Source organism: Pezoporus occidentalis, unplaced genomic scaffold (genome assembly GCF_034315485.1).
Source record: "Pezoporus occidentalis ecotype Australia unplaced genomic scaffold, CSIRO_AGI_Poc_V1 ctg26, whole genome shotgun sequence".
In the NCBI taxonomy this organism is placed as follows: domain Eukaryota; kingdom Metazoa; phylum Chordata; class Aves; order Psittaciformes; family Psittacidae; genus Pezoporus; species Pezoporus occidentalis.
In genome coordinates, this window is record NW_026914502.1 from 5,281,131 (window position 1) to 5,300,897 (window position 19,767).

Sequence of the window (19,767 nt, forward strand, 5' to 3'; positions counted from 1 at the left end):
CTCTGCGTGCGACTCCTGCCCGGTGCAGGCGGCAGGCGCCGGGCACAGCGGACACGGTAACACGCAAAGGTGCCTCAGAACATGAGGGTCCCCCCCAATGGAGCCTTGTCTCCCCTCAGAGGCCGGCACCTCACGGCTCAGCCCCCTGAGCTCGCCGGAAGCAGCGCGGTACTGAGGGCGGGCTGCGAGGCGGAGCTCGGCCTCGCCGGGGAAGGGATTGGCGGGGCGGCGGTTTCCTCGGCAACGGTTCAGGCGGCGGCGGCGGTGGTGGTGGTTGTTGGCGGCGGCCGGGCCAGGCCAGGCCGACATCTCGGTGCGCCGAGGTCTGTGCTGCGGCTGCGGGGGAGCCGGAGGTGGCGGGGGCTGTTTGGGCTGCCCTGGCCTCCTGTCGGGAGCTGTGGGCGAGGGAGCTCGCACCTCCTGGCGGTTGCTGCGGCAGCCGGAGGTGGCCTTGCCTGGTGAGGCTCGGGGCAGGAGCGCCCGCTGCCAGGGGTGATGCTGAGGGGGGCTCGGCGGAGGGAAGGGGAGTCCCATCGTGAGCGGCCCGGCCGCCCCCGGGGCTTCCCTGCTCCGGTCCCATGCGCTTGGAGGGGGGGGGGGGGACGGACGGACGTGCTGGGCCGCGGGTACCGAGTGCGGTGGGACTCGGTGGTCCTGAGGAACAAAACAAAGTATAGCTAGAGTTTTAAATGATGCCGATCGAAAAGAGCCTTCTGTGGGTGGCTTGGGCAGCTTTGGTCTCTCACCGTTTTCATTTAAATTAAATGGACTTCTAGTATCGTTTAGTTTGGAAGGGGCCTCTGCAGGCTGTCTGCTGTGATCGCTGCCTCAAAAACTCAAACCCCACGGTGTGTGTAGCACTCCGCAGCCTGAGGCTTTCGGCGCAGCGTGCCCGATAATGGGGTTGGTGGATTGCGGTGTCTTGATTTGAGCAGGCTGTGCCCAGCCGAGCATCCCGCAGGGGAGGAGTGTGCAGCAGGTCACCGCTTGTCGGCACGCTGTCCATCCCTGGCTTGTTTTCAGGGGGCTGGCTGCCTGGTTAGTCACAAGTGATCATCACTGGTGCCTCAAACTCATGGGGTTTGATAACGAGTTCCTGGACCGGACTCTTATCTTAAGTGATTTTAGGATATGGCTAATATATGCTATATAGCACAGTAGGCTAAACATGAGCTGGCAGAGAAAGGAACCTGTGCCAGCTGTAACTGCTGTAACCTCACAGCTGAGGAAAAGAATGAGGAAAAAGGGACAGGGCAGGAAGTCAAGGGTACGTTTTTCCTGCTGTACCCTTATCCAAATGACTTTGCTAACTGTTTCGGAAAACTACTAGAAAAAAAATGGCTGTAGTTAAAACGTTGCTAGAAACTTGTCAAAGTACGTGTATTTGGGCTTTTAGGTTTGACAGTGAAGTCCTGGTAGTATCTTTTAAGTGCTTACATTTTCTCCTTTTTCATTTTAAGAGTACTTGCAAGGTATTTTTCTGGACCTTGTAATCTAGACTGTCTAGCTAAGTCTCTTGATTGGACTAGAAAGTAGTGTGTCTTGGAGCAGGGTTTTGTCAGGTTAATTTGCTAATAAACAGTAAGCCTTAATCTGCCTCCAGAGTTGTATATTAAAAAGGGAGTGGGGCATAAAACACAGGGAGTTAGAAGGAAAAGAATTACTGTTTTTTTTTCTTTGAAGGAATTGCTATAACCAATATTGGGGTTGTTTAATCCAGTGACAGCAGTGTGTGCTGTTACATACGTAGCCGTTCTTTACTCTTGAATCAAAATCAGTAGATAAAACCTTAAAAAGGATCTGTATTAAAAAGGAAAACAAAATCATAGTGTAAGCAAACGTGATGCCTTATGGGACTTTATTAAATTCAAAGATTTTAAAATTATTTCTATTAAAATGCAGTAAATAATCATTTTAAAATCAGTTACTGAAGAAGTGAGACCAAACGTTTGTTATTGACCTTTTTTCCTCGTCCTCCTCCTACTATGGTTTCTGGGGTAATTAACACCATGATCTGAGTTGTCCACTGCTGTGTGTTCTGTTATTGATGGAAGATGCAGCTTTCACCACTGCTCAAAAATCCTCAGGCATTCATTAAATGCTTTACTATTGAATGTGTCACAAGCATTTCAGCTGTTTGATTGCTGAAATTAACAGTTCATTCAGGGTAGACAAGGGTTATCTTCTTTGCCAAGTATATTCAGCCAGGTACTGTAAGGGAATGCGTGATGTAAGCAGCTTGGAATATGCTACTGCCAGGTAACTTCAGTCAGTGTCTGGGCAGGAGCAGGAGCTTGGCATCTACTTGACATGAGGGTGAATGTTACTGAGTCTGGCTTCATGTCTGTTGGATCTGTTATAATCAGTTTCTATTTGTAGTGAATGAGTTCCTAATTTATACATGTTAATATCAGCAAAGCCTGTTACAATTAGAGTTTGAATTGAATTGACAGAAGGTACTTGATTTACTTCAGGGTTCAGTAAATGATGTAGCAGGTGTTAAGAAGGGAAACGCTGTTTGCTTTGTCGTCTAAATTATGATGACTGACTGGGCTACTGATAGTTTAAAGTAAAATGCAGTGGTCTTCCTTTGATTTCAGTTTGGTAGAAGGCAAGGAGGAGTTGCCGTTGTGTTCCTATTTGGACTGCTCGGCATCATGGCAATATTTCTACCCAGTGAATCAAGGACATTGTATTATATAGACAGGGCTATAAACGGCCAATCTACTTTTGTATCAAGGCTTCTTCACTCTAATCAGCTTACACTCCATTTGCTTAGTATACCAAGCAAACCTGCTGTGACAGTGTTTGTGTAGTGTCTTATTGAGTCTGTCCTTTAAAAAGTTTAAGGACTGCTTAGCCACATGCTCACCTACTGTGCTGGCACAGCTGTACATGTTATGGTTATCCAACAGCCATTTCCTTCTCCGGTTTTCTGAACAACAGGTGATCCCTGTGTATTCGAGCCAGAACTATGGGATTGTTTGACAAGCTAGCAGGATGGCTCGGGCTGAAGAAAAAAGAGGTTCACGTTTTGTGCCTTGGCTTGGACAATAGCGGCAAAACAACGATCATAAATAAACTTAAACCTTCAAATGTAAGTAGCCTACTTAATTCACTGTTGCTGTTTTTACTGCAAAGTTGATGTTTGTTTAAATTGGTTTTGCATGCTGTCATACTAAATACGACCTTGGAAGGATGTGAAGAGCTTTTTGATTTAGTACAGTGGAACAAATACATTTTAAGGATTTCTAACTACTTGAAACTAAATGTAAGCATCCATGTCCATATCATGAATACAGTTCCCAAAACCCACTGTTAATACGGCATGTTTTTTCTAAGATCACTAAATAGGGAAGGGTTTATGATGAAATCAGGATCTGAAACAGTTTTCCTAGGCCACTTAAACAATTGCTATAGGATTGCAGTTACGAGTGATGTGTTGAACATTTGTGATTAATACAGTTGTGTAACAGCTTGTCTGCATTTATCATGTTTATTTTAATATCTCCCTGAGAAATAATAAGTCTATAATAAATAATAAATGTGAAGATGCACATTTATTGGTGACTTCAGCATTTTTAAAGCAGAATAGCTTTCAAAATAAGTAGCATGTATATTTGCAGTCCATTCATCCAATGAAAAGTGCTTCAGCCCACTAAGAGTGAATAGTATTCTGACCAAAGTTTAAAGTCAGATTACCTTGTTTCGAGTATGTTTATGGAATAGAAATAGATTAATTTTGGTGGGCATGTTCAAAGCCAGAGGCTTGTGCATCTTGGTTATTATGCATCTAGGAAACCGTGATTTTTGCTGTTTACATCAGGACACAGCATTTGTTTTTTTAGTTTCCATTGAGCTTTTCCTGAAGAGTACCACTGGAAATTGATTAAAAAATGTACCGTAGTAAAGAGTCTGCTATTCTTCCATTCCTGGCAATTATTCTTCCACTGAAAATTAAAGAGTTTTATAAACAAAGACTATAAACTATTCGTTATCTGCTGCCAGTCATTTGGCAGAAATGTACTATTTGTACCAGGCAAATCATATATTTGTGTAATTTTTGAGACCTTTGTTGTAGCAGGGTTTTTATGTTGTGTCTTAAGCAGTAAAGGATTCCTAACTAGAGCTGAATACAGACTTTAAGATTTATCACAACAATAGGTATTAGAGAAGGTCCCAAGGGAATTACACTAGTAGAATAAACAGAATTTGTTTGCTTTCCTGTAAATCATGTAATGAAAATTTACTTCTGAATGTCTGTGATGCTTTAGGAGGGTAGTTTTGCATACAGCTTGTGTGAGTCCTATCCTTGTAAGACCTGACAAATTCTCTAATGTGCAACAAATGTCATTTGATCAGACTTGATTAAATTGATTATTATTAGTAAGTTCAATGGACAGATGATTTTGAGCTCTAGATCAACCCAGTCTTCTTAAGAAGAGCTGCTACTTTGCCTTGGGAGCAATATGTTAGGTGTCTGGCAAATACAGGTGTTTCTCCAGGGCCTAATAAATAAATTTGAAATAAATGTTAAAGAAGTAAGATTTCTTCTACTCTGCACAAATTTTTTCCTTGGGAACAGGAACTTTTGACTAAACTGTTTACAATGGTGAAATGCCAATTTCATAAGGAAGCTGCAGGTGAACAAGCTAAGTTTGCTTCTGTTATATGCAAAATGCTATCTATAAGCAGTTGACATGTTTAATAAGGGGCTCTGGAAAGCATAATGAAGGATTGCATGTCACTTTTTCAGGTAGCTCTATAATCTAAGAAATGTTACCTGTCTCCCTACTCAATATTGATGCTTCTTAAAAGAGTTACCCTGTTGTTCCAACTTAACTGATGGGCACTTTTGCTAGCTCAGCAGTAAACCTGGTTATCAGGCAGATCTCTTAATAATGCTTTATGGTTTGGCCATAATTATGGTAAGTGATGATTTCTTCTAGTGCTCTAATAGTTTGAATTCACCTATGGTTAAGCCATTTTATAACGTCTGCTGTATAATTCCCAATGTCTAATAACCTCCTCCAGCCTGTGGACAGAAGCTGTGTGTGTGGCCAATCTAATATCTTGATAGAATTATAGCCTCTTTTATGTAAGAGGCTTGGGGTGTTGTGCAGACTTGTTTGGGTTGACATTGTGGTTTCCAGACTGCACAAATATTGTGACCTTTGACCTCAGTCATATTCTTCAAGCTTATAACTTCCATGTTAGCCTATTTTCTATTTATTTTGCAGGTAATATTCCCATATATGCATGCACACAGGCTAATGTAAAGGGTAGAATCTCATTCTTGATGATAAAACGTTTTCAGCGCTATTGTCCGATAGCATTCACTGTATTTCCTAGGAAATACAAAACCTTGAGTTTGAATTACAGTACTTTTCTGGGAACTTTTTTAATATAAAGCATCTGAATTTGTAGAAAGGCTTTGTATTGCACAGTTGGGGGAAAAATAGTTCTGTAATGTATTCATGTTTCAAATATATTTAAATATTTACATGTTTCAACTTATACTTTCTTTCCTTTAAAGGCTCAAACTCAGGACATCGTTCCAACAATAGGATTCAATATAGAGAAATTCAAGACTTCGAGGTAGTAGTTCTTTCATTTTCTTCATTTAGGAGTAGTAATTAATATGTAATATTTGGACTTAATTAGCTCTTCTAGTGGGATGTAATGGAGTACAATATATGGTGCTACAATAACATTACATGCCATTTGGTGAAACGTTGTAGTACCCAGGAGTCATGATCCGGGACTGACAGTGTTAGAATATATTCTATCTTTTGTGCTGCTATAAAACCATGTATATGTTAAAAAAAAAACAAAGTTTTTGCAATAGTTTGTATAAGCATCTGATTTTTGTCTGTTAACAATTTCAGAATAGGGCATTGTTACAGTCTTGGGGAGAGACAGTTGCTCAGATGGTAACCTATATTTCATTAAGCACTCTCACTGGAGGGAGTCTGAAGGGATTGTAGTTTAATCTCATTAAATGAAAAATGGTGGCTACAGTGTTAGTGATGGAAAGAATGCAGGGGCAAAGGTCAGGAAAAGGAGAAAGACATCATTAGTTGAATGAATGCTAAGATTTAGAAAAGGAATGTTGTGAGACAACGATACTTCAAGGAGGTATCATTAGCTATTATTTTATTTTTCTGTAGCCTGAACAGTGTATTTTTAATGGATGCAGTACATCTTCAAACCAAGTAGCGTGCCCAACTGGATGAGAGATGTGCAAGAAAACTGTTTATTCCTTGGACTGATGTGTGGGACAGATAGGGTTCATATTTTTATAGGAGACTCAACAACTATATTCTGTCTCAGTAAAGCGCATCAGACAGGTTTGGGGTTTGGCTACATAAATCAATTAATATTGCTTTCCTTTGTTCTGATCCTGTAGTAGGACAGATGAACTGCAAATGCACCATGTAGCATGATGGATGCTGACATGATAAAAAAAATAGAGGCCGAATGGGATCTTACTTTGTGTTTGATGTAACTTTCCATAATCGTTTTATTTCTTTTATTCAGAGAATAAACAAGCATATTTTCCACTGTGAAATATTTCTGTAACATGACCACAAAACTGGGTAGGATATTTGGAAAGCAGATAGAATAACCAGAATCCATTTGAGAATCTTTATCAGTTGATCAGGAGTCAAGCTGATCTGTGTTTTTTTTCTGCCAGGGTAGCAAAGAAAATAGTTTGGGTTTGGGTTTTGTTCTTTGCCTCACACACCTTTTTTTGTCTTTTTTGCAGTTTGTCTTTCACAGTGTTTGATATGTCAGGTCAAGGGAGATACAGAAATCTATGGGAACATTACTACAAGTAAGCTTATAATTTATTTTAAAGCATTGGTGTTCATATTAGGTGGTGTTGTATGTTACTTAAACAGCAGGATGATACCTAGTGGTTAGAAATGATTCAGAGAAGACTTGCATGTGGTGTTTAACAGAAGGTCATTCTGGATAAATAAAACTTTCTGTTCTAAAAAAATGATAATTGCTATGTGCTGTTAATCAGCATCATTTGGGGGACAACTTGTTGACTTAAAGACTAGCTGATGATCCCATAGTAGAGACGGGATTTAAATGTTGAAAATCAATCCTGTAAGAAAGCACCAAGATGAGTTCGGTTTCCAGTTTTTCTGTTCTTCTATAGGTTGGTGACCTAAGACCCAAAAGGTTTTAGCTGAAGGCTGAGCATTTTAGAGGTGTGGGAAACGAGCCTTAGAGAAAGAGGCACATGTAGCTAGTAACTTGACCAAGTATTCTTAGATGTTATTTACTAAGTAGAATACTCATTGTATTTTATAACGCTATGGTGTTCCCTTGTGATAGTAGACATCATTTCCTGGTTTACTGGCTTCTCATGAAGTTTGAGTCTTCATTTATGTTGTCTCATTGTTATTCTGTAATATGGGTGGTGGTCTAAATAAGGTGAACAGTAGTAAGCCATGCAGAAATACCTGAGTGAAACAGAATGGATAAATTCTGAAGATTACAATATAGATTAAATAAGAATATTTAACATGATACAGCTTAAAGTATTCTTTAATTGAGGGTTAAACATCTCCTTTCTGTGCAAAATATGTGTTACCAATTTGAAAACTTCCTGTGTGGGTAGGAGATCTTCATTGTTCAAAAGTGTTAGATGTATGTCTTCCAAATCTTTTGGTTTTCAGTAACTGATGCCCTTAAGCTGCTCTCAAAATGCTTCATAACAAACTTTTTCCTGACTCCTGTATTTAATGCAGTAACTTTTCCTTTGTGTGGCAGAAACAGTTTTTTTCATCTTAACAGTAAGAAAGTTTCTTAGGTAATGCTGACAGTGAAATGTGCACTTATATCCACCTGTTTGTGATCTGCTGCAGTGGGCACGTATTTAAGGTTAACTTCTATGGATAATATAAAACTAATAATGTGTTGTTCAGTTTGTAAAGTTAAGCAAGATCTAATGTTGCAAGTAATGCAAAATGGCAATCGGATCTGATCAAGTGTCTTAAATAGTTGCTTTGGAGTACTTGCAGCTTGGCCTTTTCTTCTATTTGGCTTGACGCTATCTTATAGGATGTCCTCAAAGTACACTTGTCTTAAATATACGTAACTCATGTTGTGTACCCATTACTGTTAGTTGTTTGTGAGGTTATTTTTTGGTAGTAAATACATGCCAGGACTCGATTCCTCTAGAAAAAGTACTTTATGCTCATAAATATTACTTAGGCATTTTCAACTAATATGCAAAAGCTTTACTTGGTGTCAGAGTTCTTCTGTACTCCAGAAACGAAGGGGGGGGGGGGGGGGGGGGGAAGGGAGTGTAAATAATGTATGTGTAATTGTCTCTCAGGGAAATATAAGGAGACATGGATATTACATTAAAGTGTGATTTAGAAATATTTTTGTGGGTGTTTATAACTGTTCATCTGAATTAGTCTTTATTTTGCTTTCAGATAAGTTACAATAGACATCAAGTCATAAAATATCATTTGTACTCTGAAATAATGAGTTGACTAGTCAAGGGGAAATTGTTTTAAACTGAAAGAGGGTAGATTTAAGTTAGATATTAGGAAGAAGTTCTTCACTATGAAGGTGGTGAGGCCCTGGAACAGGTTGCCCAAAAGAAGCTGTGGCTGCCCCATCCCTGGCAGTGTTCAAGGCCAGGCTGGACAAGGCTTTAAGCAACCTGGTCTAGTGGAAGGTATCTCTGCCTGTGACAGCAGGGTTGGAAGTAGATGATCTTTAAGTTCCTTTCCAACCCAAACCATTCTGTGATTCTATGACATGGTGTTTAGAAGCTGACTGCTAAGCTGTGGTCATGTTGGCAGCAAGATGTCTTGATGATTAGAAATAGTTGGAAGTTTTTACCCATTATTCAAAGAAAAGAAAGATCCTTACTTTTGTAAGTTACATTAATCCGCATATGCCTGTTGTAAAACAGCTATGGACACATGCTTTTTTTCCTAGAAAGGTAATTAAGCTTTCTCTCACTAAACTTAGTGTAGTGAACTTAAATAGTGCAGGAAATGAAGAATTTCTATAAAAACCCATCTTTAGATTTCCTATGTCTGAGCACACTGTCACAATAGCAGTTGATTACATTTTCAGAGGTCATTTTTCAGCCTCAGAAGTGAAATGAAGCTCTTCTGAAGGGTCTGCATAGACTCATCCTTTTATGAGCTACACAGCTAAAAAACCTTGTGTCGCAAAAAATTAAGCAGGTTACCAAAAGACTGAATTTCAGAAATAAGGCTGGATTCAAAAGTTTATGGTAAATAACAACAAAATTTCGGGGGGGGGGGGGGGGGGGAGCTCAGGTTTGGGTTTTTTTGGTGTTTCTTCTGGAGCCTTTCCTTAATCTGTTTAAGAGAACCTATAATTTGCCTCTTTGCTTTTTTTATGTTATGCAGAGAAGGCCAAGCCATTATTTTTGTCATTGATAGCAGTGACAAATTAAGAATGGTTGTGGCCAAAGAAGAACTTGACGCCCTTCTGAATCATCCAGGTGAGGAGGCTTCTTCCTCTTCTGTTTCCGTATTTATTATGTTGTCTTAAGAAAAGCCCTTTTCTGACACATTCTGCATTCTGAGTAATATGCAAATATTTTCGTCATCACGAATACTAGAAAAATAATTGCCTTCAAAAAGTTCACGTTTACAAATTGATCATACTTCAGTTGGCTACGCTGGGTTGGATTGGTCTCATTTACCAATATAGCTCAAAAGTTGCATTGTTTAGAGGAAGAATAGACTTTGACCCTTTGGAAGCTGAAAAGCCTATATGTGATGATCAACACATACAAAAAAGTATCTCTCTGGAGTTTTCATGAGGAAAGCTAATTCTTTTAATGTAACTTTTTTTATCTTCATTATCATTTAAAAGTATTATTACACTTTAGCCAGAAATAAGGAGAGGTAATTATACCAATCAGTTTCAATTGCTAGTAAAAGGATACATGGGATGGAAGAAGATATGAGATATGACCAGGGGAGTGGGTTTAGGGGTTTGGAAAGTTTAGGGGTTTAGTGGGTTTAGAAAGCTACACTTTCTAAATCGAGTTCTAAGATTAGTCACTTCTTTGCTTCTCTGCCCTCCCCTGTAGCAAACATTATTGGAATGGTTTTTGTAAGTAGTATGCAGATTTGACTTTCAGCACTTCAGGTAGTTGTTCTAACCAGATTATAAAACTGCATATAGGAAATTTAAAAGTTAAATAAACCTGTAATTCCTTTTTTATTTATTAAGGTGAAAAAGCCTTAACTTCTGGGGTTATCATGCTGAAAGTAAGAAAGGAGAAGCTGATTTGCATTTGTAACCAAGAAAATTAGGATGTGGTAGGGGCAGTTATATTACTGTGTTTGTGTTTTCCATGAAGGCTGCATATAATGCATTAGTTCATCGACAAAGATGCTGTAACAGAGGTGTGTGTGAGAGCTGACTGGACTCTCTTAATTTCATGTTCAAGGGTATGGGTCATTTCAAGTGCAGACACTGAAAGACAGACTTGGAAAGGTGAAAGGGGAGGATGAGTTCATCCAAAGGCTGCAGGTGGATTAGATAGAGGCCAGGGAGCTTTGTACCAAAACAGATATTAACCACAGTAGTAAAAGGTGATTCTGTTGCTAAAATGGAAGCCACATAAGACCAAGTGTGGGAGGTTGAGAGTGCTGTAATAAGTTACTGGTTTATTAGAAGGCAAAAGAGTGAAAATGTCAAGACTAAGGAGATGCAAGCTTAGGCGGGGCTTTTTATTTAGGCATTAAGAGGTTCTTAATGCTGATCTAGCAGGTCAGCACAGTTCAGTTGTTCATGTGTTTGTGTCTTTTAGTTCTGAAAGACTGTGGCTATGGCCACCTAGTATATTCCTTAGGACCAGGAAGGGGCAGTTGTGTATTTCTGCCTTGGAGTAGCTCAGATCAAATGCAGCATTATTATATTTCTAATTTCAATAGGTCACACCTAAGAGAACCACAGAGAAGGAAAAGTTCTTCTAGTAGTAATGTTTGATAAAAGTAGCTGTTAACTGAATCAATATATAACGGGGTTACTATACCTACGTTTTTACTTGTATTACTGTTCAGCATCCTGCACACCCTACTTTCTCCCAGTCTATGCTTCTGCCTCTGTGAACCTCTTGCAGTGGATTGCATGTACATGTTTACTTAAGGTTTAAATGGATGCAGGGTAACAAGCTTGATTCAGTTCTTGTGTGAAAATCTTAGCAATCCTTTAGAAAAACAGTTCCCTCTCTTTTTGCCAGACTTTGCCTGAGGTTGTCAGGTGAAAGGGAATGTGTACTGTGAAGCATTAATGGGCATAATGTACTGGCTGGGACTCTTGTAAATCAGAACTAGGTATTATTTTTACTTACAGAAGTTACAATGCACTTTACAAGTCACAGTTTGATGATCACTGTTATTTTTATATCAAACTCCATTCTTCAGCCTGGAGTCTGTAGATGGGAGATGTAGATTACTTGTTTTACTTGGAGATGGTAGACCATAGATTACTTGTTTTAGATACAGACTCTTGGGTCACTTGACCTCCAGCATGTGCTTCTAAAGCAAACTGACACTTCTGTAAATTTGAAATTCTTTATATAAAATTATACATCACACATATCTAATCTGGGGAGGGATTTTTTTTAATGTGTTAACTCATAACTGCTCACAAGTAGAAAATTTTACTTTCCATTAGTAAGTATAAAAAGAGGTGGGGGAATACTGTATAGAAAGAAACAATGTGATAAGGTAGGACATAATGTCAATTTCTGTGACCACCACTTTATTTAGCAAACATCTTTAAGTGTACATTTTTGAGTGTACATTTATTTGAATAGGTTGTGCCCCCTTTTAATTGCTTTAAAAAACCTAAGAAGTCCTTGATTAACTTGGCTATTTGTATATGTGTTGTCAACTAATTTCTGTCAATTTATCTATAACCTGCAACTTGTGGATACTAGGGTTCATGTAATGATATGACAGATTAATGCAGAAGTTTTAATCAGTTGAACAAAACCTGTTCAACTGTGGAATCAAAACAGATTTAATGATACTTTGTTCTGTATTTTGAGGTCTGGCTTTTGTGCTAGGTGATATCAGAAAATAAAATAGCCCAGATAGGGTAAATAGTTGTGAAAATTGTGAGCGCTTTGCTCAGCATTTCTGATCTCTGTGTCTGGGTAGACAGTGTTACCTGCACTGAATTTTATGGAAAGGTTCAGTATGGGGGTTGAAAAAAACATAATTGGGAAGGCTCAAACTGCATCAGCACTGAGTTTGTTGGGGTTTTGTTTTGTTGGGTTTTTCTGTTGACCCATCATGTCGTGTCCCACCACTCCCCCAGCAGGGACAGCTGGCTTATGGTTGAAGTTCTTAAATAAATCCTTAGCTTGTTCTTTTGTGAAATAACCTTTGCTTTTTTACTATTTAAAAAGGAGCCTGTATAACAATTTTCTGGGGGCTGGGGAGTGTTAAGTTATTTTCCCTTCAAGAATTGAGTGATAGACTCAAATCTAGATTTTCTAGATTTTTCTAATCCTGTAATTCCTCCTTTGTTTGAATAATGGGAAAAATTCTTACAGTTAGTGTTGGTGCTGGCAGTTTTGCGTCTGTCAATTTGAAGACAGTATACTTTGTCTCCTTCCAATGACTCTTTAGTCTTTCATGGTAATCGGTGAAGCTTATGCTCTTGAATGTGTATGCCAGCTATTGCCAGTGGACTTGGTTTGGTCTGTAGTTCTTACTGCTAGCTGAGAAGAGCTTCTGAAAAGTAAGTTCTTCAAGTGAAGATAGGATAAGGGATGTCCAAACATGTGCATGTTTTCCTATCTTATTAATTTTATGACGTCATGGATGCTCTTCAGGATGCAAAAGGATAATTCAGACTACCTGCAACTATTGTTGTGAGGTTATGAATGAGCACAAATCATTTTTCTGTCCATTTTACACATCCAGTCCTCAACAAGCAGAGATGTGTAATATTTGTAGGCAGTTGTTTGATCTCCCGTTCCTCAGCTTCACAGGCAATTTATACCTGCAGCTGTAAATGTAAGTATAAGGTAGGGGGAAAGGGGGTAGAAGATCCCAAAGACTCCAAGAAAGTTTGTGAGCATTCTTGAAACATGCTTCAGAGGCCATGTGACCCAACAGTATTCAACTTGGTAGGATACAACCATCAGAGAATTGCAGTTACAGGTGAGCAAATATCTTCCTGTACTGTTCGTAGCTTATTACATGTAGAGATTAACAAGTGTTGCATAATGCCATGCTAGTTCTATTTCTGCTCATGTCTAGATATAAAGCACCGTCGACTGCCTATTCTCTTCTTTGCTAACAAGATGGACCTCAGGGATGCAATGTCATCTGTGAAAGTATCTCAGTTATTGTCACTGGAAAACATCAAAGACAAGCCCTGGCATATCTGGTAAATTTCCCTTTTGCTACCCTTTTATTGGTATTACTTTTTACATTCATGTTTCAACTCTACCACGCCACTCAGTATCATATAACATAAATTACATCGACTGGATAAACTGCTGTGTTGCCACATGTGGAAACAGTAGTAATATTAAGATACTTGCTATGAAACTTGTTTTAAACACATGATGTTTTCATGTTGACTGTGGCTTGATAAATTTTCACAATAGAACTGTTCCCCAAATAATGAAATGGAGAAATTCTATTGAAATCAGAAAGCAGTGTTCTTATCTGAAGAATAGCTATTATTTTTTGCTGGGAAATTGAGTATCAGTGTTTTTATTATCAGTACTGCTTGCAGCTTTCAGAATATCAACAATTAAACCTTTAGAGATGTTATTTAACTCTCCAGAAGCTTTAGTAAACTACTGTTGAAAGGCCATTTAGTAGATTGTTCTCATGTGAACTCAGAGGGACACCATGCTCTTTGTACTTTGTAATGTTTGAGGGATTTTTAGTTGTGGGAGCTACTGTCTTTTCTTTCTGAAGGATGTAAGCTTTCATATCAATAGAGGGATTTTGTGCCAGTGTTCACAAGGAAGAAAAAAAACCCTTTTATTAGAAGTGTTTTATAGAAGTTAGATTTTTGTCTTATTGAAGTCCTCAGATACTATAATTAGAGGTGAAATCAGCAGCTAAATGCTGTTGAAAACTACAGTTTTCATTTATGCCCTTTCTAATACTAAATTTGATTAGCTGTGCATTGTTTTGGGGTCACTGCTTTTTGTCTCAGAAATTACCCTGATGAATTCTGAAGATCTTTGGAAGGTAATCTTATAACTAACCACAGTAACAGTCCAGATTCAATGCTGTGCTAGTTTTCATAAGCTGAAGAAGCAAGGTTATACCCCTGTGATTCAAGAGGTAGATTTATACTCTTCTTGGTATAGCTTAATGTTGTATATATTAACTGACACTCCTAGGGTTGCTGTTACAACTAAGTGTACTATACTTTCTTCTCCCCATATTCCAGCATCCTCTCTGTGCATAGGAATTGCATGGGAAGATGCTTCAACTCGATGATCTTAAAAGTCATTTCCAACCTAAATTATTGTATGATTCATCGCTGTTGTTGTAGGTAGTAAACATTTTTTATAGCATAATCTGAGCAGGGAGTTATCTAAATGGAGGTGCTGCAGAACAAGGTGGCTGCCTTGTGTGGGACCTCTTTCAGAACCCTTCATATTCTAGGAATAATTCCTCTGCCTTGAAACTGAAATTAAAATAGATCACATCTTGAAATGGTGTTTCCATATTTATCTGTAGGGTACTCTAGAATATATCATTTGAGAAGCAGCCTTCTCCATGTGAAAACTTAACTGTATTTGATGCTATTTTGCAGTTCTGAAAATTACGAGTATAGTGATGACTGCACTAAACCCAGTATTTTTACAATATTTTCATACTTTGATTTTTTTCTCTTTCAGTGCCAGTGATGCTCTTAAAGGGGAAGGATTACAAGAAGGTGTAGATTGGCTCCAAGGTATATCCTATGTAACTCTCTTGCTCTGCTTTCATTCTGTTAAGCTTTTCCATTTTGTAAGGGTTTTTTTCTTTATTATTTCATTTGTTTTCTTTCTGTCCATTTCTGCTGTCAGATCAAATTACACAGTGAGTACTGATGCTCCATCTCGTATTTGCCTTTCATTTACCTCCTTAACATACACAAAAGATCATGTCCGTTTCTCTGACAAAAACATGTACTTTTAATCTAGTGCCAAAATACGAACAGCTTACACTGCAAATATCACAGAATATGCAGACACTCATAACTACATAGAAAATACCAGATCCAGCCTAGAGGATGTATTACAAGTTTTTAATAACAAACTTGGTATGGATGCTGTATATCCTTCTGGTTGAATGTTGGTAAGGATCTGGTCCGTTTTGTCCTCCCATATACTGCTAAATGCATAGAATAGTCAAGTGTAGTATTGTTTTGGTAGACTCATTCTAATTTTAGCTGCTTAATTTTCGTTGCCTACACTGTGTGTGTACTAAGTAGTGCAGTATAATCTGAATCTGCAAGTTTCTCTGTACTGGCCTGCTGGGTGCTATGGCAGCCGCTAGATGTCAGCGATGTTCCAGAGTCAGTGCCACTAAACCCTTCCTTCAAAAGGGAGCTAAACAATATCCAGCATTGTCCGTGATTTAACATATCTTCATTTATCTATTGATACCAGACATCCCTTTGTATTTAGCATCCTCACTGCTAATTAGAAAGAGATGGTTTATTTTTACTGTGTTATTACAGACTACAAAAACCATTTGGTCCAGTTTTCAGAGGAAGGGACCAAAAATAGTCTCTATAAACAGATTTACTGCCCTACAGAAGAACAGTGGTTCATTCTCCACCATCTAAAAGTGTTCTGTGGTAGGCAACCAGCATCTTACTGCTGAGTTTCCTTCACTGTGTATCCCGTTATATTTTGTCTGAAAACATTCAAGTTGCATATGTGGATTTTTAAGCACAATAAGCAGGTGATTCTGCTGTCACTCATATAGCTCTTCATAGCTATTCACTTCTCATGGATGAAATTCTTCATGGATGGGCTTTATCTAAAAGTTTCCTGTAACTCCTCAGCTCAGCGTCCTTAACAGCTTAAAAGGAGTTGGGTTTAAACCGTATTGTTGCCTAAGCATGTGCTGTTTGGCACTTAACTTACACTTTTAATGAATGAAAACTTTGATATTGCAAGAACTATGATTCTTCTCCTCATTCCTAGACCATGAGATGGAAAAAACTGAAATAACTCTTAAGTTATAAAGGTCCCTAAATTACTGCCTGTGGATGCCATAGAATTCAATGGAAGAAATAACACCTTAATGAATGGTTAATGGTTTGATGAATGCTCAGTTCTCCCTGTCAGCAGCCAGGCTTTCCTTAGTTGGGTCTTTGCAGACCCATTACTGGTAGTTCACAGACTTGGGGCAGCAGGGGCAGAAGGGTTTACATTTATTTCCCCCAGCCTAGTGAAGTGCATATTTCCCTGTTTTTGTAATGCAACAACACACCATCAGTAGGGTAAAGCCAACCTGTCTCACAACAGCCTAAACCCAGCTCACGTTCCCTGTTAGTGGGTGAACTGTGCCAATTTCCATATTTTGTAATGGGGATGTGGTATATTTATGCTAAGGAAATGTTTGAAGTGAACTGAGAAGTGACAGGCAGCAGTATGGAGAAGTGTGGCTACTGAGAGCAAAGAAGTTCTCAAGCAAGTTATTAAAAACCAAGCTTTACATCCTTTGCTGTTGGGGAGTTGGTTCATGTTCAGTTACATGGAAGCTGAAAAGTCAACAAGGAGTTAAAATGCATAGTTCATAAAGTAAACTTCTAGGCCTTATTCTCATAAAAGTTATTCGATAAGCCCAAAAAGAAAAGATAAAAGTTACGTGGTGAAGTCTTCCTGTTTAATTAGCAACATTCAGGAGAAACAACTTGGCTGTGGAGGAATTTTGGAAGAGGATGAGAGACCAAGTTGAAAACAACTGCATTGTCCCCCATTCTTGTTACTACACCAAAATATCTTTTGGTGTATGTCTGTAACCTGGATGATACTGGTTTATTTTGTTTTCAAAAAGCAGAATATAGCAAGAAGTCATCTTGTATTAAGACTAGCCATTTCTTTTTCTTAACAGAGCAGATACAAGCAAGGAAGACATGAGAGATAACTGAAAGATGGCGTTCTTTTACAGACTTTGTCATTAGGTGCACAAGTTCCGTGGAAAAGAATAATGATTTAGATAAAAGTTCAGCTAAAATATACTCTGTTGACTTGTTCCCATTTAGTATCTCTTCCCAGAAAACTGAATGTAGACAACATAGCACCTCAGGTATGCGCACTGATGAATTGAATCTTGTGACTGGAGAGCATATATATTAAAAAGTATATATATTTCTGTTAAACATCTGCATTCATTTGAGTTTTAGGTGATAATCAGCTGTCGTGAAATGCCCCTCTGTTTTTTGGGGGGGGCATTTGGACACCTTTTGACCAAATGGGAATATTTATTTTCCTGAGAATGATCAGCACTTTCTGAAATACAGCTGCACGAGATACCTACTGATTTTAGGTGCCCATTTTTAGGTATTTCTGCATTTCTCTTATTGTAAAGTCTGATGTTGGGGTTTTAGTAACCATCTACAATAGGCTTCTAGAGGAATATTTTGATGTAAGATACAAAGATTTGAACGTTCAGTGTATTTGTTATAGATGATTGCAGATGTTTTTGAGGAACTGCTTTTAATGAAATGTTATAAATTGTTTCTGTAATATGCCATGGTTATATTTGCATTCAATAAAACTTTAAATATACAACATGCCATGGTAATTTTAAACTTATATATGTTCATTGATGGTCTTTATGTCTTAAATTTTTTCGTTTTCTGTTAGTTTCCTTTGGAATTTGTCCATTTTCCAATGGAAATAGCATTGTATACTGTAATAAAATGGTATCTCCTTTTCCAAGTGCTTTATTTTGTTTTTAATTGACTATATTTGTTACCGTTTCTAATAAACTAGACTGTTTTGCCAGATATTTAAGGTGCATATGGTTGAAAGCTACACTTTGAAAGCACAGTTAAGGGACAGTTTACTAGATCATTAATATGAAATGTCTTGTACTTCTCTTGTGTATAAAAACTGTTCTACTTTCAAGACTAATTTTTCCTAAACTTTCTGATTTCAAAGATGTATTATAGGTAACAAATGAAGACCTTTATTTTTGTTATGCTACCTCTTTCCCTTTTACCCCTCCTCCCTTGCCCAAGAAACAAGCAGACTGGCACTGTACTGATCAGCTGATTCCTGTGGGAGATGTAATATATGGGTCTTGCAAAAGCTTCCTCCCCTCTTTATTCACATATGAAACACACATATGTTTGTAAGCATCCCTTCTAGGGCTCACTTCATAGAGGAATATTTGGAGCAAAGGGCCCTGCCTGAAATGGTAGAACAGTTTTATGTACTTCTACCCCTTATTAAACAATTAAAATTAACTCGCTTTGCTAGAGGGAGGTTAAGTCTTGCTGTAAAAAAAACCTTTCTTACAGGATTCTATAATTCAGACAGTTCGGTCTTTGTGACGCCTTTGGCCTTCTGTCAGCTCTGAATCTAAATATCTATACAAAATCGAATACAAAGGAGGAAAAAAACCGTAATTCTGAGACTTTTTCTAGCTGAATTGTGGGGCAGATAATTTTCTGATTTACTGTGCATTGGTTAACATAGTAACAAAATAATACTTGTTGGAAACCTTTTGCTGAGTGTAAGTATTTTGTAATTATTTTGGTTCACTTATATGGCTTATTTAAATAAAATGTTTCATTTTAAGTTGGCATTATTTATTTTCTACCACAGAAAATGTAAGTCCTAATACAAAAGCACTGACTTTCTTGAATAAACCAGACCTTGATGGCTTTCTGACTATTTTTGTTTATGTTAGACTACACAAAGTGCTATGTTTTCTCTCACTTTCAGAACATTTGTTACCTTTCTATGAACATAAATCTACCATGTTCGTGGTGTACAGGCACAGGTCCCTAACCTACAAAGTTGGTACAGCCTTGAGTTGCTCTAATATCATTCAATTTGGTACAAGGATCACATACTTCACAAAACCCTCATGCATCTTTGCAAAAAGGCTTCTTTGGACCTGTTTTCTGAGGGCTCAGTGGTGTCACTCTTCAATGCTGTTCTCCCATTACATTTAGGATGGTAAAATAATGTGTTCTACCTGGATGATCTAAGACAGTTTACATGTATGAGTTCATTGCACCTTAAGAACAAAGCAGACAAGCTCCTTTGGAGGTTTAAATGAGACTTGCAGAATATTCCTTTTTTCTTCATGTTACTATAAGTAAGTGTATTCATAAAGTAGGAACTTGAAAGGCAATAGAGTGACTGAACGTGATTATGAGAGAGTTTGGTCTTCACACCCCACACGTTATATGCTGTTGCTTCTGTACTCTAAGCTGCCCTTCTATGTAGTTATGAATTTCCTTAATATATGCCTGGTAATGCTTAAGAATTTTCAACTGAAACATGAAGCAGTCATTCTCACATACAGAGTGTTGCCTTCTTTACTCAGTGGGGGTTATCAGGTAAACGTGAATCCAAATTCTTTCTAGCCTTGCCTCTTTGGTACTGAGGATGCCTGACAATACAGGCTCCCTAGTAAGGAAAGCAGCCCCATCAAACTGCTGTTGTAGAGCAAGACAGTTGGTGCTGAGCACCTGATGTCCCCAGTCTGTGAGGTTTTGAGTTTCCTTTCAGCTTGGCTC

General features: G+C 38.3%; 1 protein-coding gene across 1 annotated transcript; it reads left to right on the forward strand.

Annotated features, from left to right (window-relative positions):
• The first annotated feature begins 302 nt into the window (after nt 1-302).
• On the forward strand, nt 303-18,913 carry ARL6 (ADP ribosylation factor like GTPase 6). The gene is made up of 8 exons (XM_062624007.1): nt 303-323; nt 2,947-3,097; nt 5,537-5,598; nt 6,770-6,838; nt 9,417-9,511; nt 13,302-13,431; nt 14,912-14,967; nt 17,124-18,913. The coding sequence occupies exons 2-8, from the start codon at nt 2,975-2,977 to the stop codon at nt 17,147-17,149; spliced, it is 561 nt and encodes a 186-aa protein (XP_062479991.1). The 5' UTR covers nt 303-323; nt 2,947-2,974; the 3' UTR covers nt 17,150-18,913.
• Nucleotides 18,914-19,767: the final 854 nt, after the last annotated feature.

Bases quoted from the DNA above. Each gene is read 5' to 3' on its own strand.
- ARL6 (XM_062624007.1), top strand. From the start codon at position 2,975: ATGGGATTGTTTGACAAGCTAGCAGGATGGCTCGGGCTGAAGAAAAAA. The intron at 3,098-5,536 runs GTAAGTAGCCTA...TTTCCTTTAAAG, and splicing joins ATAAACTTAAACCTTCAAAT to GCTCAAACTCAGGACATCGT. The intron at 9,512-13,301 runs GTGAGGAGGCTT...GCTCATGTCTAG, and splicing joins CGCCCTTCTGAATCATCCAG to ATATAAAGCACCGTCGACTG.